This window comes from Falco rusticolus, chromosome 6 (assembly GCF_015220075.1).
Source record: "Falco rusticolus isolate bFalRus1 chromosome 6, bFalRus1.pri, whole genome shotgun sequence".
Classification (NCBI taxonomy): domain Eukaryota; kingdom Metazoa; phylum Chordata; class Aves; order Falconiformes; family Falconidae; genus Falco; species Falco rusticolus.
The window spans coordinates 49,699,756-49,723,914 of NC_051192.1; the positions used below are offsets into that span (position 1 = coordinate 49,699,756).

A 24,159-nucleotide genomic window follows, 5' to 3' on the forward strand; every position below is an offset into this window, starting at 1 on the left:
GGAGTAGTGCTGCCTGGCACTAGATTAGCAGCTAAACACTAAGGAATTAATGTTGTTTTTCCAAAAATCACAGCAATGACACATTTCGTGTCAGAACAAAGCAAAGCTATGGCATTATCAAGGTGATATATCATAGCTCATCAGCTGAGATGATAGCTGCCTTCTGAACACAAATCATCTCCTGCTTAATTAGGCCACATAATAGAAATCAAAGAAAAGCAAGGATATAACCACACAAAACACCTGAATGCAATGACAAAACACATCTTCTGGCATATCTGTGCCAGGGAGCAAGAAATTGAACCTACTTGAGAAGCACTGTTCGCCTGAATTCCCTAGATCCTTCCCAGCTGAAGTTATCATATACATGTGATGATAACACTGATCTCGTCTGTCACAGTGACCCTTTGCTGTAGCAGCTGCTGTTTATATTTATTCTGTTGTGTGTGCGGTACTTTCACCTCTAGATTGATCTAAAACAGATATAAAAAACTTGCTATGTTGGTACAATCCCTTGATAAAAATCAGGAACAGTGAGTCAAATGTTAAAGGAAACTGCAGGCTGTATTCATTACGTTATCTCTATTTTTGAAAAACACTAGAATGAACAGAACTAATTGGAAGTGCAAACAATTTAAATAGGCTTAATTACAAAACCAAACCCTCTTGTGCAGTTCCAGGGCAATGTATGCACATATGCCTTGAAGAAATGGGCTAGTTTTCAAGTAAATCTGTTCTTACATTAAAATGGAAAAGTAAAATGATTTTTAAAAATCTGAACTCAAAACAGTAGTATTTGCTGTTCAAGACACCATAAACACTACTTCAGCATTAGTCTGTCATGTTTAAAAATACACATATTAATATGACTGTTTCGATCTGTCTGTGCAACCTGGTCACTTACCATAACATAAATCTCATTACAGTAATACAACTTTGTTTTGTATTCCTTTTAGAAGCAGGCTCAAATCAACATCTAACCTTTCAATAAAGCTCAGATCTAATATCTTTTGCTTTGAGTCATGCTCTGTTAGAGATGACATGTATTACCAATATTGCCACAGCAAGAAAGAAAAGTCTTCTTGGCATGCCCCATGGTATTCATTCCTGTCAAGAGGAATTCATTTTTGGCTTCACTGAGGTAATTAGAGAAAGTTGTGTCAAACAGTGCTTTATTGTCCTCATACATAAATACAAACTGCAAATTGCAAATTGCAATTGCACAGATGAAGACTGCAAACTTTAGATGGCAAACCGGCAATCTTATACTATTCAGCAGGACTGCCATGATAAGGGGAAAAGAAAATCACGATACTGTTCTGAATGGTTCTTATTTGAATTCATTGCTGATGAAAGCTGTTGGACCCATCGCTATGAAGGATGTTAAAATCCTTTGTAGCTAAACAGTAAGGGACAAGGGGCTGGCGACTCAGGCATTCCTTCTCTTCAGGTGTGATTTAACTCAGCCTCATGACTTCCATAGTAGTGACTATTCATGACAACTCAAAAACAGTCATCAGCTCCTAGCTGAAATACAATCTAACTCTAGAAACAACCAAATTTCTTGCATGCCAGAAAGTCAGGTTCAGGTAGCTGCAGAAACAAACCAGTGATTTTACAACAGCACTCATTATTCTTCATCCTGCAAAGCAGTCTGAAAGACAATGCTTACAAATGCTTTTATTAATACAGAACTGGTAGCACAACAAATAGAACTGACAGAGGTAGCAATCAATTTTAGGTTTAGATAGAATATTATTTAAAATCACTGGATACTCAGAGACTGTGACTGAGAATCTCTTCAATACAAAGCATGCCAGCACAGTATAATATTCTTTTTAGAGAAAGTCAGGCTGGTTCTGAGCATGCAGGTATGCCTAGACAGCACCACACACCACTGTCCAGAGATACTAGCACGGGTCCTGAGGTAGTATTTGCCTAGTCAGTCCTCATCAGCCTACCAGAAGTGTCAAAGAGCCCATCTTACGTGCTATACTGCAACAACTATACCTCCTTCCCTTCAGCATCACTATTCAGCTCTAGCTCAAGAACCTCTACTGCACAGCACTGCACCACGGCGCACCTAAACTCTGCACTCCACTGGCACAGGGCAGCACCTCTGCTGAAACTTTTCCAAGAAACATTCTTACTAACTGAAGAACAGAGAGAAAATCTATCACAATTGTATCATTATTATTACCACTATTATCATTAGTAGTACAACTTTAATGTATAGTATTTTGAAAACAACTTTCTGATGTGGGGAGTTAGGAAACTTTTAAGATTAGCAACATTTAAGCATTTCCAGATTTAGCAATTTTAACACTTGAAGTCTAACACAGCTGAGGCTAGATTGGCAGCAGCAGCTGCTTTTTCATTCCCACAGCTGAACCCTGTCTCTCTTGAACAGTAGTACTACAGTTGTCCTTTGTGCATCCTATATGGTATCCCTTTCTCCGGCCAAGCCTATGTCTTCCTCACTTCTCAAAGACAGAAATGGCATCCCTGAGTATTTCAGCATTTTCTCCTCATCCCATCCCTGCCCTGCTTATACTGCTCAATTCCCACAGTGTTCAACACACAGAAGAGAGAAAAAGACTGGCTTCCTACTGCCAGCCAGGGGTAAAAACTTCTGCAAACATCTCAGCCACCTCTCTGAGAAAAAAAGGACAGATAAAACTTCTGAACTGAACAACTGGAATTGCAAGATATAGGGAAAAACCCTAATACAAGTTTTGCACAGCATGACTAGCAATGGGTTTACAGACAGAAGGGGTGGAAGTGGATTAGTTTAACAACAGCCTGAACTGCAGGAAGCTCTGTGACACCAGCCATGGCTGCAAGGAGGCCCACGAAAGAGGAGAAAGATGAGCTGCCTACTGCATCACTGGGATAACTGACTAACCTAAGGAGCTAACAGGAGAACAGGGGAAAGAACCAATAAAGAGGGGGGAAAAGGATGGATTCATCTCAAGGAGGTGATTAATTTGTGTGGGAGCAGAAAATGGATTAACTTTTGGAGAAGCAAGAGGGAGGCTGAGAGTACAGACTGACCACACAGTACTACAGTAATGTCAAGGTCAAGGAAAGAGAACTGGGTATATAAGTTTCTGTTAAGTTCCTCATGACAAGTTTTCTTACACAACATTAAAAAATGTCTTGTGCAGTATGAAATAATGTGTAAATGCAGTAGCAATGCAAATTGTTGGGGGGAAATAAAATCAGACATAGAGAGACAGCATATAAACACCAATTCTAGTTAAATATGAACTGAAGACTGTTTCTAGATTGCTCATGAAGCAATTAAATATAAATAATTTTAAATGGCTCTTACTATTGTACTTTCAATATCCTCAAGGCATGTCCTCATATGAATTAAACACCATTTTAAGAAATGTTGCCAATTTTTCTCCCATCTAGTAATTTGAAATTTATGTGTAAGTCATTCAGGTAACCAGGCAAACCGATCTTCTATGCAGCTTCTAATATGCTGGAAAACTATCTTCATACCACTGTGCAGCACTTGTGACAAACATATATGCACACATGCAAATTTAGCAACAGGAAAAATAATGCTAATATATTTCTTCTCACGAAAATTTTTGAAAATTTCGCAGTCCATGTGCCAGTGTAATTGAATCAATTCTCAAAACACATCTTTCACACTCAGTGTAAGCCATTTTTTAGTTAAGTCAAACTTTGTTTTCTACTCAGGTAAAACAGATAATCTACCCTTTTTCTCAGGGTGATCTACATTTCATTCAATGAGGTGAAAAATAGTAGCAATAACTTCATCAACTGGAAGGCTACTTGAAATTCCTATTGCAGTCCTTTTTTTTTTTAGTACTTAAAGTCAGGCCAAGAAAGTTAACAATTTACTTAATCTTAAAGTGGAAAAGTAGAGGTCAAGGTGTATGTTTTGTTTTTTTTTTAAATCAGAGTGTAATGCTGTCATCTGCTAGAACTTCATGATTATAAAATGCTAATGTGAAGAAAGTATGCATTTGCTTTTAAAAGAAATACCCTTTGGAATCCAGTTAATCTCCGGTTCATGTGTTCAGCAAGAACCTCTTCAATATTCAAATATTTTCTCCATGAAATGAAACCAACCATATGAAAAAATCTATAATTACACAAATACATTCAAAACTAATAGGCGATAAAAAATCTTGCCGTGAAATCAAAAATCACATTAATTTTTTAAAAAATTAAAATCAGTTAAAACGTACCCACACAAGGGAGGGAATAGCCAAGCTCTGGGTCATGGATGAACTGACGGTCATTCAGCATGGTCACACAATACAAATGGAAACAGTCTAGGCAAATGACGTGGCGATGCACACACTGGAACACAAGCACAGGACTCCTGTTAAAAACAAAACAGTGAAAATGATGAGGAAGAACTAGACTGAACTCCACAATATGCTTTGTTTCAAACTCCCAATTTTATTATAATTCTTCATTAGTAGCACACAAGATTATTATGTACATTAAAATAGAATTTAACCTGGCACATTGCAGCATTTTTTAAAAGAGATGGTTTCTAACATGAATCAGATGCAAGGAAAAGGAAGTAACTTTTTACTGAAAGTTGAAACTTTACTGAAAAATGGTACCGAAAGCAAGAGAAGTGCTTTAGTTACAGAAACTCTTTAGTATGAGGTGAGGTAAGACCATATATGGTAAAATATCAAATGGTGGTAGGAAGGAGTAAATAGAAATGTGATCAGCTAGGAAAGCTAAATAGGACTTTGTGAAGACCACCTTTGCCTTTAGCCTTTCAAGGCAGCCATTTAACTTTGCATAGAGGGCATTCCCTTAGCAATACTGAGCAAAATAATCCAGCTTCTGGTCAGAGCTATGGGATTCAATTTAGGAACAAGACATCTAAGCTTCAGTGCTATATATAAATACCTTCCCATATGCTAAGTAAGAAATTCCCACTATAGTCAATATATTCAGAGGAGGCTGGAACTGATCAGCCTCCAGGTATCTACATTAGGGCAAGCTGAATCATAGAATCATAGAACAGTTTGGGTTGGAAGGGACGTTAAAGATCATCTAGTTCCAACCCCCCTGCCATGGGAAGGAACACCTTCCACTAGAAGAGGTAGCTCAAAGACCCGTCCAACCTGGCCTGGAAAACTTCCAGGGATGGGGCATCCACAGCTTCTCTGGGCAGCCTCTTCCAGTGTGTCTCTGCCCTCACAGGAAAGAATTTCTTCTTAATAGCTAACCTAAATCTACCCTCTTTCAGTTTAAAGCCATTATCCCTTGTTCTGTCACTATGTGCCCTTGCAAAAAGCCCCTCTCCAGCTTTCTTGTTGGCCCCCTTTAGCTGCTGGCAGGCTGCCGTAAGGTGTCCCCAGAGCCTTCTCTTCTCCAGGCAGAACAACCCCAACTCTCCCAGCCTGTCTTTATAGCAGAGGTGCTCCAGCCCTCTGATCATCTTTGTGTCCCTCCTCTGGACTCACTCCAACAGGTCCATGTGCTTCTTACGCTGGGGTCCCCAGAGCTGAATGCAGTACTGCAGGTGGGGTCTCACGAGGGCGGAGTAGGGGGAGAGAGTCACCTCCCTCGCCCTGCTGGCCACATCTCCTGCTTGGGTTGTATATAGACTAAATCTCCACAGACTATTAATGGAGCTCAGACACCTGCCACACATGCAGACACCTACATGGAGACAAATAAATGTGGGTATCCCAAACTTGACAAGATCCTGCTTGTGGAGATGCAGAGAGGAAACAGTGAGGACAGTTTTACTCCTGAGCCTGTCTGCACTCAGAAACCCCCATCAGTGGCCACAGCAAAGAAAGGCAGCATCTCCCAGAATCCTGCTCAGCACCAGTACACTGGAGGTGGAAGAAAAAAATGAATAATACAGGAAATATTACATATACATGAAATGTGTCTTCACTGCAGGAACACAGTGATAAACCTAATGGGTTTGTTCTAATGTAAGTTAACCTCTGCCAACTCCTGATGGACATACCTTAACTGTAATTTCCAAAATAATGACTGTGACCTCTTTGATAGTGTTATACAATACTGCTTAGTTATCTCTTCTCCTTGAGAAGTATTACAAACCTCAAGTATCAAAATTGGAAAAATAACAGAGATGTGTTAAGCTGAAAAGAACAGTGAGATTCCCATTCAACCGCTGAACTACTTTACTCCTTTGTCTGTGGGCAAACACAGGTAGAAATGGGTTAAATGCTAAATTTTTTTTGAAACTAGGAAGAAAGAGTATTATTTTTAAAAATAAAAGGAGCAATTCCCACATATTCACCGTACTCTGGGAAACAGGTATTAAATTACAACATCAAATACAGCAAGAGTTGTGATAAAATCATTAGAGTTAGCAATACTGCGATAGCTTCTATAAAACCCACTGAATCAGTAAATCACCAAGTCCTCAATGTGGGAATACAACTGCAAAATGTAATCAGTAATAATTTCAGATACTGTATATAAGCATTTAATCTTCCATGAAAACATGCTTTAGAGTTGCATATACTATAGAATTCATGGCAGTGTGTTGGTGTCTCCAAAAAAATAATCTCTATGTTTTAAGGATTTTGTTGAATAAAGCAGCTTAAAAACTGAATTAAATAAAACCTCCCCATTACTAATCCTTATTAGTTGCCCACTTGCTGTTCTGAATGCAACAAATAATAATTTTAAAAAGACAGCTGTAAGGCAAAATGAGAAGCTGATACGTATCATTTTAGTTCTGGATGGTCCTAAAATCATTATAGAGCTGGAGAAGCAGTTATCTTGTCCCTGTGGTGCAAAAGTCCCCATGGCTCACCAATGAAATGTAACATTATAAAAAAGTTTTCTTCCAGAAATGCAGATGTAATCAAATTTGCCTATAGCACTAATGGATATTTCTCTTTTAGGGTTAATTGCTTATTTTTATTGCTTCAGTATCTGACTATTTTTTTAGTTTCATGGGAAGCTCCCTGGATCTAAATTCATACCTCTCTGACCTTCATTTCAAAGTCAAAATATATCTTATTGTATGCGGAGACATACACAAGAGAAAGCCATCAAAAGTTGAGTATCTTAAAAAACCCAGGCCAGAAATCAAAATGTCATTATTAACACTTCCACCTAAACTTGCATGAAATCAAGACTAACAGCACTTTCTTATGTGAGTGAACTACTACAACCAATTACTAAAGTAAATTATTTTGTGATAATCAGTTTTGCTTCTTAATAAACTACAACTGTTTGAAATCAGAGTATGTTCTGCAGAAGGGGCACAGTCATATATGTACACATTTAAATTACATCTTCATAAATGACATTAAGCTTAAAATGTATTATTTTTTAACACTATCAGACTCAAGCAATGCATACAAACTAGATATAAAACTGGGTTCTGACTGTGTCACAAAACACAAACTTAGCTTTCACAGCTGTTACACTGTCTGCTAATTTTGCAGCCCACAGTACCTGTGTCTTAAGGTTTTGAGAAACTCAGTCTGTATGCAATGCAGATTTATCCAAATTCATTTGGCATTGGAACAGTCACTGCATTCCAACACTTGCAGATTTTGTGCCAAAAGAAAGCACTTGTAGTATAAAAGAGATGCAAAAGTTTGGTTCCTGATATCAGTGAAGATGAAGATGTAGAGATTATGTTCATAATGCCTGGATGAAGCTAGTACGTACTCATCTAGGGTAACCTCAAAAGTTATTAATAGAAGCCTTGCTTGAACCAGACACAATTTATTTTTGAAAGCTGTATGATGAAAGTAAAAAAAATTTGCTATATGGTGTAACAAGGTCCCTTGCTCAATCTAACGTTAAGTCTAGTAATGTAAATCTGATGTATATTTTAGAAGGTATTTCATATGTTACATTTACATAATGTGTTTGGCTGAATTAGAAGCTTCAAGAGAATAATATATTAGAAAAATGTTTCTCACAGCAAGGGATAAATTGGTCCTTTTTGTTCACCAATTAGGAACGTAACCACTTTTAAAAACTGAAAATCCAACAGTACAACGCATCACAGAAGATTTCCATAATAAGTCACTCGCTCCTGTGCTCTGATTCCTTTTCATTAGAATTTTATCAGCATGCATTTACTTAAATGAAAAAGAAAGGAGAACCTAAATGTTTCTGCTTTGTGTTATTACTGTCGGGTAACTGTGTGACACAACAACAGCACGGCTGGAAGCGCTATCTGGTCTGTACGCTCTTTTCTCCTTCTCCTGAGAAGCAGCAAGACACAGATAATTCTCAGATAGACTACAGCAGTATACTGGCTAAATAAAGATACGAAGACTTGATCTTGTTTAGATAAGAAGCCCACTGGGAAATAAATTGTTCTAGTATATCCTAAAATATCATGACGGTTATTAATGTCAGTCCAATGGCTATGAATGCGAGGGGCTACTTAGCATAGGAAATTATGTGCAGACATAACAGTGGATTAACTGATATATCCTTCAATGCCTACTGAAGAAAAATGTGGGGCAATTTGTCCCTTGCTTGGTCTTTATCCTTCATATTTTGAAAAAGCTCGACCGAGTAGAGGTTAAACAGCATACCACATATATCAGTTCAATATTTTTTAGAAAATGTGAGTAGCCACAGTCTGAAGCACTTTGGAGCAAGAAACATATCTAAGGCTGTAGAAATCTGTGAAAACCATGTTGAACAAATCTGTGAAACCCCCTCGAGGTCATTTCTAGGTGACAGTTGGATTTTTCTCACCCCAATCTCAAAATCTTAACCAAATAATAATAAAAAACCTTAGCAGATGTCTATAAGGCTGCCTTCCTGGGATTACAGTCAGTGAAGCAAAAATAGCTATTTGGGATTCATTTCTGTGCAGTAAATAAAACTGAATGCACACAGCTATATCACAGCCTTTAACCCCACCTATGAGTGCTATATTCATCATAACACACTTCTGCATTTCTAATACATTTTTCCATGTTGGCAATCTTCCTGTACTTCAATAAGCTTTCTGTACCATAAAATAATTTCATTTATAAATGGATCTCTATGCCATTCCAGAATGAATCTTTGTTAACTTACAGGACAGATCAATAAGCAGCATTCAAGAAAAGATGAATCACTGAATAAAATGTGTTAAAAAAAAAAGAAATTATGGAAAATATGAACTTTGGTGACATAGAAACTACAGGCACTCTCTTCATAAACAATCAAAGTAATTAAACAGAAATACTGTCCTTGAGCAGCACTCAATCAGTTTGGACTCTATCCTTGTAGCAGAACAAAATTACAATGCCTAAACAAGCCAAATTATTCATCTATCACATGGCTTTCTCACAGAGCTTCCACTTCCATCAACTCTCGCTCATCATATGTAGGAAGGGTATAGGCTTCTAATGCATACGAAACTGGTGCCCCATCTGGTTTTCCTATTGCATACAGTCCCCAGTCACTCAAAGCTATTGAAAGAATTGCCTGTTTATGGCACGTTAAGTGCACAGTTTGTTTTCTTACCATGAAAATACCTCCAAGTACTTCCAGTTAGAGTAGATTATTAAGTTCCATTAGAAAGATGCTACTATTTATAAAAAATATAAATATAGAAAATATAGAAAAATTACCACAATGATTTCTGCTATAGAACTGAGGCAGTTTGGAGGAAAGTATAGCAGCAAATCCTGCTTTTTAATAAGCAATACATTATTACAGATAAATAGAAACAGTGACCTACCAATTGCAGACAACCTATAAGTAGCAATGCAGGCCCCTAAATATTTAGGCAAGGGTAGGCACTTGAAATCAGTATCAAGACTTTACAGGAGAAAAGAAACAATGATATAGCACTAAGAAAGAAATCTCACTGATATGACTTTGCAGTCAAGAACTCATTTGGTTCCATTAGGAAGACACACAAAGTACATCCCTACTTTCCCCTTCCTATGAGATGAAAATAAACCTTCACATAGACTGTGCCAGTTAAAAAAGCCAGTATATATACACTATTCTCAGAAAACTGACATTTTAAATCCACTAAAACAACCAAAAAAAAATTTGGATTTTGTGTCTTTGGTCATTTGCCACACAATGCAACAAAGGTCATAAAGTGAAGGTTATGAACAGCATGAGACGTTGCTGTACAAGCTTAAATATTCTGGCTGTGCTTCTGTATTCCGACCCACAGCTGTTAACTTAAAGGGGCATTGGCAAGTGAAATCTGACCTACTTTCTTCTCTATTATGTTACATGTTTTCCTCTAAAATGTGCTGTCTTATTTCTCATTTCTATAGGAATGCAGCACCAAGAGGCCAGAACCCAGGAACAGCCTGACAGCAATAAACCAGAATTTAAGAGGGAAGAACAGGCACACTTAAAATTAGCACACATAATGGCAAGTGCTCCTTTCAGCAGTGCTCCTGTTAACTGTTGGGTTTTTTCATGCTATGGACATGACACACATTATTGCCTGTAAAATCTGTGTTCACTGTGGCAGGCAGTAGCATCTGCCTCCTGAGGAAACAGGCAAGGGAATTCTATGTTACGTGTACTGGTACATTCATATAAGTACCCAGCATTAAATATGTGCTATTCCTGCTTGCTCAGACTTGCCTTCTCTGAGTTCTGTGTTCAGACACAATAACTACCCTTGGCACTAACAGCTGAATCTTATGAAATCAAGGAATGGACAGTGATTAGGCTGAGAAGAATCTTTTCCTGTTATCTATCAGATTAACTGTCTACAGTGCTCCTTTGCAGAGCAAACAACAGATAGAACAGTCAGGCTTTGAAAGGAGAGCAGTAGAACCTGCTCCTTTTCCTTCATCTGTGCTTTTAAAACCTTATTAATGCCCCACTGGAGAGAAAAGAAAAAGACCTTGGTAATGGTCTTTTCCTCAGTAATGTCATTGAAAGATGACAACCGTGAACAAAGCAAGCAGCTCACAAGGTGCCCTAACCCAAGCCCTGATGTCAGTTGACAGTGGGAACATGAGAACAACCAATAGGACAGTGTAAGTGCAATGCCTTTCCACAGAGCATGGATGACTTTACATGGATGTGGTTCTTCAGAGCTCAGGGACCCTTGGATACCGATCTGCTATATCCCTCCCAGCAGTCCCCTGGGAGCTCAAGGACCACCCTGGCATCAGGCTCACCATGATTTTTTACATGTGTATGCAACTGCACTCAGCAGCATGCCAGAAGTAAGACCATAACCATCAGTAGGAACACAGTAGGAAAGGCAGAGAAGCCTCCTGAAATGCCAACTCAGGACCTTTGTACTTGCTGAACACCAGCTTACCGTGAACCAACTCCTCCATAGTGGCTCCTTTGCATGGAATGACCTCCTAGAGCCTATGCCACTTGTACCCTCAGGTTTTGCCACCAAAGGGTGGCAAATAAATCTTTCACCCTCCCCTGGATTTAAGCTGGATCACAGCACCTTCCTCTTCTCTGAGGCAGCACCCAGCCTTCAGCAATGCAGGTAAAACTGCACTTTGTGCACCGTCCACGCCAGCCACAAACTCCATATTGCATAAAGGGCCGGGCCTTCACAGGCTCCTGACTCGCCCCATAGAGACTCAACTTTAAAGACTGGAGGCATACAGTCAGAAATCACTCTACTCTGGTTTTCAGGAAAAGAAAAAAAACAAACAACAAACCTGCAAAACAAAACCAAAAACCAAACAGTAAGGTAACCAGTGAAGCTAGGAGAAGGATGGGATATCACCCTAAGAGGAGGAAGGGCTAACTTCACCTGCACAAGCAGCACCATGCAATCCTTCAGTAATTAAACAAGAGTAAATGAAAAAAGTAAAGTGCCTTTGTACCCTACTAGACTCTTATTCCCCTGACTGGTTGCTGAGGATCCCACTGATTTTTTCCAAGGATTTAAACCTTATTTAGTCTTGCTCCCTACATCTATGCTAGTAAAATTAACATTGTCAGCAAATGTCTTATGCCACCGGAATGCAACTGTCTATGCTGCTAAATTGCTAGAATGGGCCCTGCCTGGCATGATTTTAGCCTTGCCAAATAGTGAAGTCCCAAAAAGTTCCTGGGCATAGTCCACGGGTCACCATGTGCTGTTTCCAACAGACAACAGTGATCTGCAGGTGGTCACCCTACATCAAAAACTGAGAGTTTAGTTATGCAGAATTAAGGCAGAAGAGCTTTATTCTGGGACCCTTCTCTTAATACCCAAGTTTACTGATTTATTCTCTGTTTTCTTATTTTTAGACGCACACCTCCATTCCCCAAACCAAACCTTTTGAGATAGCCTGTGAAAATTATGTTGCCTGTAAATACATTGCACAGAAAAAAAGTTTCCCAACACAAAAGACATGAGAGAATCACAACCTCTTTTTACTTTCTTGTGGACATTGGAATCCCATGAAATACACAGGAGGAAAAGAACATTGGATGTCATCTTAAGGGACACTGTCACATTATCCGCTTCATTCCCTGGGACTCCAGGAGGGACTAGGACTGCATGTTTCCACTGTGTAAATTTCCATTATTCCCTTCCAGTTAGCTTTGAAAATACATCCTGGTACATGAACTTAAAGACTGTGTCTCAATATGTATAGGAGAAAAGAAGACTGGAAAACAAGGTAAGTTAGAGAAGGGGAGAAGGGGGAGTGGAAAGAAAGATGCAAGAGGGAGCAGGCGGTAGCAATGATACACAGAATTATCTTTCACCACCTTAACATTATGTTTTATGCTTTTTCCCATCTTTCTTTTCAAATATGAATATCCAATTTATATGTTTATCCAAGCAATAACTTGAGGGTTCTTCCCATTAAATGAGTCTTCAATCTCAACCGAAGATATGATATTATCTTACAAACAAAAACACCCTCAAGTCATTGTTATAACAAGGAGATTTCTTTATACAAAACCCTTTCTTTCAACTCCTCACTATCATTATAATTTACAGATAATATTTCACCCTTTCCTCCTCAAGGCAAATACCTTAGCATAAACACCAGGGTGCAGTTATCTGAGAACACCTTGTACATCAGCACCTCCACTCAAAGGGAAGAACAAGCCTTGGGCTAGCAAGTCTTACTGAATGCATTCTGACTTGGCAGATTTTAAGTGTACAAAGCACTTAATTTCCCTTAATAGTCTGAAAAAAATAGTTTACAACGTCCACCACAAAATGGTACTAGCAGTTAGAATGGCTTCTTTATGTCATTTTCTATATTGCTTGCAACCACTATCATAAGATGTTCATATTGTGATTTTTTTTCCTAATCTTGTTATGGCCCTTGTCACAAGAAGTGTGGAATTTAAATAACCCCATGCACAGAGCTCTATGTTTAAATTTCGTTTGCCTCATCCACCTTTTTCCCTACAAGTCAACTTCCATTACACAAAAGAGTAAATGGAATCAATGTTCCAATTAGAAAAAAAAAAAAAAACAACCCCCCAAACCACAAACACAAACCCCCCACAAATTAAATAGTAAAACTCAGAGAAATTATCATAAAGTTTGGGAAGTATCAATTCCAAATTTGTAACTGGGCTAATAAAAAAACCCAACAAAACAAACAAACAAAAAAAAACCCTGCAGAAAATTCTAAACATTTACAGAGGTTAAAGTCAACTTAAAAGAGGATTCTGGAAATTCAAAGAATTTTATGTGCCTCTTTCCTGTTTAATCTCAGCATACATTTTCATAGTTTTGTACTGCCTACTTGGAGGCTGGCTGGTGCTGTTTGTGTCTATTCTTTCATGGAATTACAGTGTATATTAGGACTCGGGAAATCTACTGCATTTTGTACAGGATTACTCAGGAAAAATCTTCTCCCATTTGTTTACCTGAATTAATAATCTCTGTAACACTTAGGAAGACTGACATTCATCCAAATATAACTTCGTATTTCCATAGGACCATCTAATTCTGGATGTTCATACCCAAAGATGCATGGAGTACAGTGAATGACAATAACAAATAGGCACGGGTGAGATTTAGAACTCTTCTACATTTATTGAATATTACAGGAATGGAAGCAAGGGTATTTACAATATCACTTTAGAATATAATTTCTGACAATCTCTTGGAAGTTGTTTGTGATGCTAACATGAATTGACTTCTGAAAGAAGAGTTACTGCAAGAAAAAAAATATTGTGGTGACCATTTCCTCTGTTCTTCAAGCAGACCAGGTTTTTAGTTAATGAAATAGTGATATACTATTCATAGAAATGTCACAGAACTTACATGAAGACACTTACTGGAAAAAGAGTGTGCATGAAAGGGCATGTATTTTGGGAACCCTCGCTAATACTATATTTTTACCCACCCTTCTCTTGTTTTGATGAAGTGGTTTACTTCCCACCTCACATTTAAGTAGTTACATGGACCAATACACAGGGAGGGAAAGAAGTACGGATTTTTGATCTTGCCTCCTCCTTGTTCTCACTGAGCATTTGCTCAAAGAAGGATGCAGCAAGCAAACTCTGCAACTTTCTCAGAGGGGGTATAACAGCCATAATTGTCAGCACTAATGAATAGTTTTGACTTCTCACATTTATCTACCCCTTTCCCAAAACACATAAATCATTCCCACAGAGACTCTTCATGCTCATTCTTCCATCACACTCTCTCTATTAGAGGAAGTAACTCCTCCTCTGTCCCAGGAGAGAAGACAGGTTATAGATGGAAACTTAATAGATATCCCAGTCATTTCTGAGAAAAAAACCTAAGACAAACTCAGAAATATTAACAGGCATTTTCATTTACTAAGGTAAATTTTCCTTTTGACAACTCCTTCAACACGCCATACCTAGTGTACATGAGCTAGGGGTCCAGATTACAGTCTAGGTAACAGGAAAAAAAAAAAAAAAAAAAGAGGAGTAAAAACAACAAGGAAGCAGAATAGAAAACAAGCAAAACAAAATTTTAATGTAATATATCTAACTCATTTAACATGTGAAATAGTATCCAGGAGACATCTTGCAATCATGGATAACACAATTACTTAGCTTCACGGTCTCCCTACATTCCATTCACAGTCTGATCAAACCATAAAGTATATATAGAAATATTTCATTACAAATGGTGGGTTTCTTCCATTACAATGGCAAAGAGAGCGTATTTGTACAGGGAACTAAAAGCTGGCTTAGCCCTAAGAATCTGTACACCATGAAAATGTGACCATGGAATACATTCAGATTATGTGACAAACACCTTCTTGCTCCCTCTTTTGTTCATGGAACAGAGAGGGATATGTTATTACTCAAAAAATATTGACAAAACAAACAAACAACTGACCATCACTTAATTAAAAATGTAGGACAAAATACCAGACATTTCCCAACGTAAATGTTTCTGAAGCTCTTGCATATTCTCTGTTTCAAATTATAAAATAGTGCCTGAAATAAATGGCAACTCCACCTTATTTAGAATTGTATTTACCAATGATCATTGGAAATTAGATCACTCATCAATGTCTACTTTTTGCTTTTAAGAGAAACATTAGAATTATTGTACTTTTTTCTACTCAGTTGAAATATTATATATGAAAACTGTACTACAAGCTATTTTACCCTCAAAATTTAAAGTTTTACTTAAAGTTTCCACATGCGTAAGTTTTTTTGAAACTGGGATTTTTCAAAAAAGATAGCACATGTACCTACTTTTTTTCAAAAAGCATCAAAACCCCAGGACATAGGGGAATAGCCTGATCAGATTTTAGGTTTTAATTTAGATTCTATATAGAAATAACTTCTGGGATTAAGACTGTGCATGGTAAAAAATAAACATTTTTTTTTAGGATGTTAGTAATCAAGAGAAAAGAACATTAGCTAGTAGTCTGTACATTGTCAGATAAAATATGGGAAAAAAACTGGAACATGAAAATGCAGATTCCCTGCCTCAAATCTCTTCACTGCATTATCTTTAGATAGAAAACCCTTAAAGATGCTAAGGAAAAAGACCTTTTTAAATTAGGCAGTCTCACTTCATTATTCTGTTTGAAAAAATCTAAAAGGCCACACAGTATAAAGTTCCATTCACAGAAAGGACTGCAAGAACTTCTATGGGATATTAACTTTCATATTCTAAGTTATGACTCATAATGGCTTATGTAAAAAAATATTCAATTATGCCATTATCAAGTTAATGTGTAACAATACTCGGAAAGGAAATGTCAATGAGTGTTTGATATTTAATTTTTAAATAATTCTAATTCATCTGTTTTCTAGCATATATATGATTTTTCTGCCAAATTCCAGTCTCATGAAGACATACACTTTTCTGGTAATAATGAAGAGAGCCTTGAAATTCAGTGACTAGAAACGGAGGGCACACAGAAAATGCAGATGTGCAAATTATATTAACAAGCAGGGCTAGTAGGAGTACAAACTTATCTGAAGTCATACATCCTGCTTCCAATGTCATTTCATATCTTTGAAAGTAGTTCATACAAAGGATTTATGCTTTATTCAAGAAAGAGAGTGTTGTATTGTGCTCAGCCCTACTCATTTCTATACAGATAGAGACAGCATACACTTTGATTAGCACAAAAGCAATGACAGAATCTGTGAGGAATCTGGTGTTGCTTCTCTGAAGATACTACAGCAATGCATTTGGTTGTGGTCTGCAAAGGATCAACTAATATCACGGTAATGAAAAACTACACAGGACACTGGCAGGGAAGATACCAAAATGACTAACAGAAAAGTTAAGACTTGCCACTTCTTTCCTAGGTCTGATTCTGTTTTCATTCTAATCAATAGCTAAAACGTCATTGACTTCAGCTGACCAAAATTTGGCCTTACACTTTCCTGAATAACTACAAAGATAAAATTCAATGAGAAAAATAACAATTTCTTAAATTGACAGGGGCAGACCATGTGTTTTAATCACATCTAAAAAACCTAATTGCACAGAAAACACGTTTGCACCTGTACCTCTGCTTAATTTTACCTAGAAAATATTCTGCTTTAGCATTCATTGGACATCTTTGTATTTTTAAGTGGAGGAAAACAGAAAGTTCAGTTCTGAAATAAAATTGACTGATAAAAGTTTTACCAAAATCTCCTTGTCTGTCAAAATAGTACATTTCCCCCTCCACCCCAAACACTATAATCAACACCTTGCTCACACCACTTATTCAGGAGTTCAGGGGACTGGTTAAGTCCAGTGAATCTCACTGCTACGCTCTGTCTGACATGGTTTAGAGTTCAGAATCAGAGAGAAAAAAAGTTCATCAATGAACTTAAAGCTGCAAGTGCAATAAGGCACCATTTTTAGGATGCTCAAGCTACTAGCAATGTCAGGCTTCCTAGGAGTTACATCTTCGGTTGCACAGGTACTAGGGCTGACTCTGTCTCACTCCCCTTTTGTGGCAACTTCATTATCCCCCGGCAATGTGGAGACTGGGAAGGAAAAGGAAAAAAACTAAACCAAAGCAAACATAACTCTCAAAATGAGGGCTACTAGGAATACTCAGCATTCAAGTGTACGGGTTCATTTCAGAGGTCTTCCAGAAACTGCTAACCCTGTGAGCATGATTGATCCCCTAAAGAAGGTTCAGGCCAATTCTTATCAAAACTGGCTCACACATTCCCAATTATATAACAGACTGATTACGTTTCCCATTCTCTCTTACATTACCTAGCCTGACAGTGATCTGTACACCTGTACATCAGCTGTGCACAATTCATCAGGTTTGCCTGACGGTTTGCACGAGCTATGGAAGAGAGCAGCCCTTGAACCCCAGCCTGCTTCAGTGAAGTGTGAGAAGTCAGTGACATTTCCTTTTCTTGTGGCATCAGAAACCTGGCAGCCTCCTGGCACTCTGAATCACCACACTACACATGCTCAGCTGAGCACTGGAGCTGCACAGGTTTTATAAATAGTGCCTACACAGGGTTTCAGTGTACTTACGCAAAAGACCTTTTTATTTGAGGGTTGGCCTCACTACAGACAGCCTTGTTACAAGGGGTGAAGTTTATCGGATTAGAAGCAACACTGTTAGCATTCAGGACACATTTCCAAGTGCATATGACATGTCAGCTGCTTACATATCTTCCAATTCTGCTTCACATATTCCTTTTAAAGTTAAACATGAAGTGACAGAAGTGTAGAAATATCTGTGTCCTGCACTCTGTGAGCATAACAGCTAAAAAACCCACCTTGACGTGTCAGCTGACAACAGAAAAAATATCCCTGACCTCTGCTGAGGCATCCTGATTTTCCTAACATCAACTACTTGTAACAGAGATGAGAACTGAAAATACCAATGAAAATACATAAACTCCACAATTAAAAAAAAATATATATATACACACATATATATAAAGCATAAGGAATTTTGTTTGCATGTTTCCAGACACAGTTTCAAACTCCAATTTCTAGAAACAGAGGGGCAACAGGTATATTCATTTATGATAAACACAGCACGTTGTACAATGTCAAAGGATTTTTTCTTAGCATTATTCACATCTTAATTTTACATTCAATTAACTACCAAAAAACTTTTGACTTTTTAATATCGAATATTTGAGAAGTTGTATGATGAATAAGATCTTTCATTTACCTAAAAGTTGGATGATGGGGTGGTTATGCTTTAAATACACGCTCTCGGGGAGGCGGGGGAAAACTGTAGCCCTTTTAAAAGTCACACATGCCCACACGACCTTCAACATGCTGCACATGCCGTGAACTGCATGGGAGACATTTGTTATGCACCTTGAAAGGTGAAGAGCTTCAGCAACCTTATCAAGATTCTTATCTGTACTCAGAGGATGGGGCCTGATTTTAATCTTGCTTAGTACTGCATTAATCAGAAATGACTACACACTGAGGACAGTAAAACTGGTCAACTGTAAAACCAGTGGGAGATCAACATTTTGTGGCAAACCAGGTACTCGCAACTCTTTTCCAGTGTTTCTCAGATAATGGTTCGCAACCAGAGCAATTGGGAAACTGCAGTAAAAAAATCACCTCAATTATCATGCAAAGAAAATAAAATTAATGGAAGTCTTAAAGAACATCCCTTCCAAGTTGGGTGTTACAGGTAACAGCAGTGCACATTTTAAAGATAAGATGAAAGGAGGTCTATTGCAAAAATACTTGTCTTCACTGACAAACAGGCAATCTGAAAAGTTTGTGAAACTGATCTCTAGCCATTTTAATCAATCTATTTATTTTTCTTTTTTATTTATTTACTATAGTTATTTGTATAACCATCTTACATTCTAAATGGCCAGTATCCTTACCTGTCATGGATATTTTTGAAAAGTCTAGCTGAGAGAAAGCTAATGTTCCAGTTTCTGGGGAAGAAAGTCCCTTCAAATGTTTTCTGATGGCAATATTAATGCTCCATAGTAGAGGTGATAATCACCCTGGGCACCAACCATGTATAGTGCAATATATAGTTGCTAAGTATGTCTGAGTCTGTAACTTCCTGACTCAAGTGACAGAGGAGCAACAACGAGAGGAGTTGTGCTGGACCTCATGCTCACAAAGAATGAGGAGCTTATTGGGGATGTGAGGGCTGAAGGCAGTCTTGTCTGCAGTGCCCATGAGATGGTGGAATTCTGGATTCTAAGAGGAAGAAGCAGAGTGAAATGCAAGATTACAACCCCTGAACTTCAGGAGAGCAAGGACGTCCTTTGAAGAGCCCCACAGGATAAGGTCCTGGAAGGAAGATGAGTCTAAGCAAGCTGGTTAATATTCAAGGATCACTTTCTTGAAGCTTGAGTGCTCCATTCCAACACTGGAAGTCAGGCAAAAATGCCAGGATGTCTGCATGGATGAACATGAACCTCCTATGAAAACTCAGGCATAAACAGGAAGTATAAAGAAGGTAGAGTCAGTGTCAGGTAATCTGGAAGCAACATGGAAGCACTGTTCAAGCATGCAGGGGCCCAGGTAGGAAAGCCAAAGACTACCTAGAACTGAATCTGTTGACAGATGTTAAAGGCAACAAGAAAGGCTTATATAAGTGGCAAAAGTGCAAAGCACTGCACCTGAGGAGGATAACCCCAAGCATCAGTATATGATGGAAGCCAACCAGCAAGAAAGCAGCTGTTTCTCAAAGTTTGTGGGCTGTCAATCCTTGGAGATATTCCAAAGCCATCTGGAAATGGTCCAAGCAACCTGCTCTAGGTGATCCTGCTTAAGCAGGGGTCTGGGTCAGATGACCTCCAGAGGTTCCTTCCAACCTCAACTGTTCTTTGATTCTGTGAATGAAATATTAGCATACAGTAAACAAACAAACAAGGCTAAAAATTCCTGTGTTTCATAAAAGTAATGTAAAGTTGCACTGTTCATTAATAAAAGGTGACTAGCCCTAACTAACTGAAGACTGCAACCTCAAACTAAAGAGTGTGCATGAGAGATTCTGGGCAACATAATTTTTAAACAGAAGACAGTTATGGGAAAGGATTATTTTTTTTTTTTCATGTCGGGATCATATATACTAACTTTAGCAAGCATGGTATCCTTTCCCTCCCATGAGAAACAAAACTGCTCGCAGGGCTCCTCTGTACCCTTGTTTAATCTGTGACACTGCAATTGGAATTTGTCACTCTCGGAGCTACATCTGATGTTACAGCCTGAAGCGGAGCTGAACCAAAATAAACAATCTGCTCCATTCTGCTTAGACTAATACGACAGTGATGTAAGCCCCAGCACAGTGGAAAATGCATAAATGGGCTGCTACGCAGCACACACACAGATAAAAACAGCAACACTGCTCAGAAGTTTTATTGCTAATACATATTGGGTGAAAGAAGCCTTGCTTGGACTTTGGCTTTGCTATGCAACAGTATGCTTTTTGTGTGTGTTAACTTGGAAAATATGCTTATTATTTCAAAAGGCGCTAGGAATTTTGTGCTGCACTGAGACAATATATTTTTCTAAACCCCCTCCACGTTCAGTCAAGTATTTCCTTCGTCACAACTTGTGAAAAGTTATTAGGGTGGGAGAGCTGAACAGGATTATTTTATCATAAACATCCCACAATGACACAACTGCGTAAATATTTGTCCCAGTATCTTGTGTTTGAATACAGTATTCACCCCTCCCTCCCTCCCTTTCTCTGTGGTGTTTGATTCAGGGTCTCTGGAGCTTTGCCAATGCAAGCCTGTTCATTCCATACAGGCTCATTTATGCAAATAGTCACGTTGAAGCCCTAATCTGGTTATTCCTTCTACTCAGGATCACTTGATCGGAATTAGGATGGGAGGAAAAATGCTGTACATAATTCTGTTAAATTCGTCAGCTGGAATGGCTGACCTTAAAACTAGAGTCTTACATGCAGTCATTTTTCCTTTTCTCTCTCCCCAAGGTAAGAAAGCCCTGCAAAGGCAACTGACTGTGCAGGTCACATTTTTCTATAAAGATACAAAGAGGTTATCTTGTACAAATAATTTTATTTCAGGGAAAAAAGAGGATGGAGTGAAAAGGAAGGCAGCAAGGTCACTTCAATAACACCACAGAATATTTTCACTTCTAACTGCCTTATTATTTATATATTTTCAACTTAAAAGATGCATTTTCACATAGAACATTTTTGTATAAAAAAGGCAAGAAAAAACTCGGGGGGAGGGGGGGCGGGGCAGGGGGGAGGGAGGGAAGCAAATAAAGCAGCTCATGAAAGCTAAGGGCCTAAGAGCAAGAAACCTCTTCTCTCCACATCAGGCACAATTTATATGGCCCCAGTGCAAGCTTTCCCATATCATCCTGCCAGTGACCTCAGCCCTCATCTATAAAATCATTTTCTCAAAGGAGATGAGGTTACCTAGCCTGGGTGATAGCTCATGTCCTTTGTTTCTTCTCAACAGGGGCCCCTACATGAGCCCAGCTAAAGTGTAACAGCTAAAATTTAAAATTAATGCTAGGGAATACACTTGCAAAGCAGTGGATACCTGTTTGCATTTTGCAGAGAAAGAGCTGGCCTTTTACAAACATCCTGCTCTGCTTGCTCCTGCCTTGCTGACAGCCCAAACTGCAAATTGCTTGTTTTCCCTGTTGCTACAGATCATGAGCTGGGCACTGGCAAGGCAGGACTCAGCTCTCACTTGCCACTTATGATTGTGCCATAGGACCACAGCACTGCAACATTCGCAAGTTTAGAATTCCTCTTGATTTTTCAAATTCTTACTTTAACCAGGTCCCTCCACCACATCCTACTAATAAAAGCATCATTCTTTGCGTGCAGTTGTTCCTGTCCTCAAGTTGTATCTCACACTGCATCTGGGTATTTCCCACAGCCTCCCATCCCTCCCATCCCCCATCAGGCAGACCCCAGACAAGAGAAATATACAGAACTGCCCCTAGATGGGGCTACTGTCCACAAATCGCTGCCCTGGGATTACAAATTCAATTCTCTGAGCACAAGAAGCCGAAATTAAGTACTGACTATTTATTAATCTCCGGCCCATTTATTAACCCCCTCATCCTTCATACATACTTCTCTGGCCTAGGCTGGCACACGCCAGTGATCATATTAAAACCTTTAACTCCCATCCCTTTTCTACCCTGCAATAAGAGCCATTTTCCAATCACATAAAAATAGGCAGAAAAAGGAAGAGCTAATGACTGCTTGGAGAAAGCTCTGGATGCTTCCTAGTTTGGCAGCAGCCAGCACGTGATGTAGGGACAATTCTGTCACAAGATCTTCTTCTGAGAGATTTCAACAAGATATAATAATGTTGAAAACACCTAGGGAATGCACACGTTAATTTTTCTGTTTAAATCATATGGCACACAATATCTTTCAAGTTTATTGCCATGCAGGTTACCTCCTTCATATTATTTTCTATTTCCAGCTTCGCACTTTCCTTAGCTGGCTGCAGCTGACAAGCACTATATTGAAAAGCCAAAGCAAATCCCTAGAGAATGTGTTTAATACCCCAATAAAATAATTTCATGAATTCTTCATGATTTTAGCAAGCTCTCAAGAGTGATTTCACAGAGCAGAATGAACAGTGATGAATCAAACAGATCAAACAAATCACTTTGCGTATTTACGTGTCCCTTTCCACTTGATTGCTTTGAGAACCAGTCCCATGCTGACCTGCACCTCTTAAAGTCATTTCCCCTTAGACTGAGAGTGCAACTCACTGTCACGAGTTGGAAACATTTCATACCCACTATTTACAAGTGTAAATGGACAAAGACAGAAAGCAAAGAATTCAGTCCTCTTTGATTACTCGTCTCTGCCGAAGTGATTATTATGCTATTTCTTTCTACTCTAACTTGAAGACAGAGAAATTTTGCAGTTTGTTTCCTAGAACTACTTGTAGAAAGCCTGTATGTTCACCTTTATGTAAAAGAAATTTATAGAAGAGTTGTCAGCACTGCTGTATGAGAAGATGAAATTATTCCATGCTAAGTGAAAAAAAAAGAAATCTTGAAAGAAAAAATGAAAAGGAAGAAAGAGCACGCACAGTGGAACACAGCAGACAATCAAATAGAAGTAGACAGAATAATTATAGATGTCTGAATAACACTCCAGATGGCATTTTGGGCATCACAGTTAATAAGCAGGCTGTTTCAGGGGACCAGCATGTTAGCACATTATTGCAACAACTGGAAACCAGCAGCTGAAGCATGTCTGTCTGATTATCCAGGGAGCAGGCTACATGCAGCAGCCAAAACCAAGAAAAATACAGCATCTGGATGCTTACTGGTATGACAGGTTCAGGAACCCACTTTGCATAACAGTAAGGACATGTTTAAAAGAAGTTACCACAGCCATAAATACCAGCCAATTCATGAAGAGGTCTTTGGCCAGTTAATTTGGCCTAAAGTTCGGGCATTTAGAAAAAGTATCTTTTCAGCATTAATTACTCCATCTATATATTTAAATTAAAATTTCTACACTTCTGGTCAAATGAAAATCAAGCTGGTTCCTTTGTTCTTCCCTCCCTCTGTGCAAATTTATTTTAGTAAAAGCAACAATAATATCTGAAAGGGAGTTTACACTAAGATTTAATTTTATTCCTTTTTTCACCATTGGAATCTGCAAACTACTTTTGCAATTGCAACTGCTTGGGCTGAATGTTAAATTATCTGCCAAAATAAGCTTGATACTTTGTCAGTTATCTTCTCAAATGAAATACATCATCTTCAGAACAGCAAAGAGTCCCATTGCTGATATGCAGCCCTCAGGAAATGTGTTTCAGGGATGGAACGTCTGATACTTCCATCAAGTAGAAAGACCC

At 38.5% G+C, this 24,159-nt stretch overlaps 1 protein-coding gene across 1 annotated transcript in view; it reads right to left on the reverse strand.

The window, feature by feature from the left end:
* The window catches only part of PRKN (parkin RBR E3 ubiquitin protein ligase), a 614,220-nt gene that overhangs the window by 278,196 nt on the left and 311,865 nt on the right, over positions 1–24,159 (reverse strand). Inside the window, exon 7 of the mRNA XM_037391827.1 lies at positions 4,230–4,366. Within this exon, the coding sequence (XP_037247724.1) occupies positions 4,230–4,366 (137 nt within the window). The remainder of the gene's footprint in view (positions 1–4,229; positions 4,367–24,159) is intronic.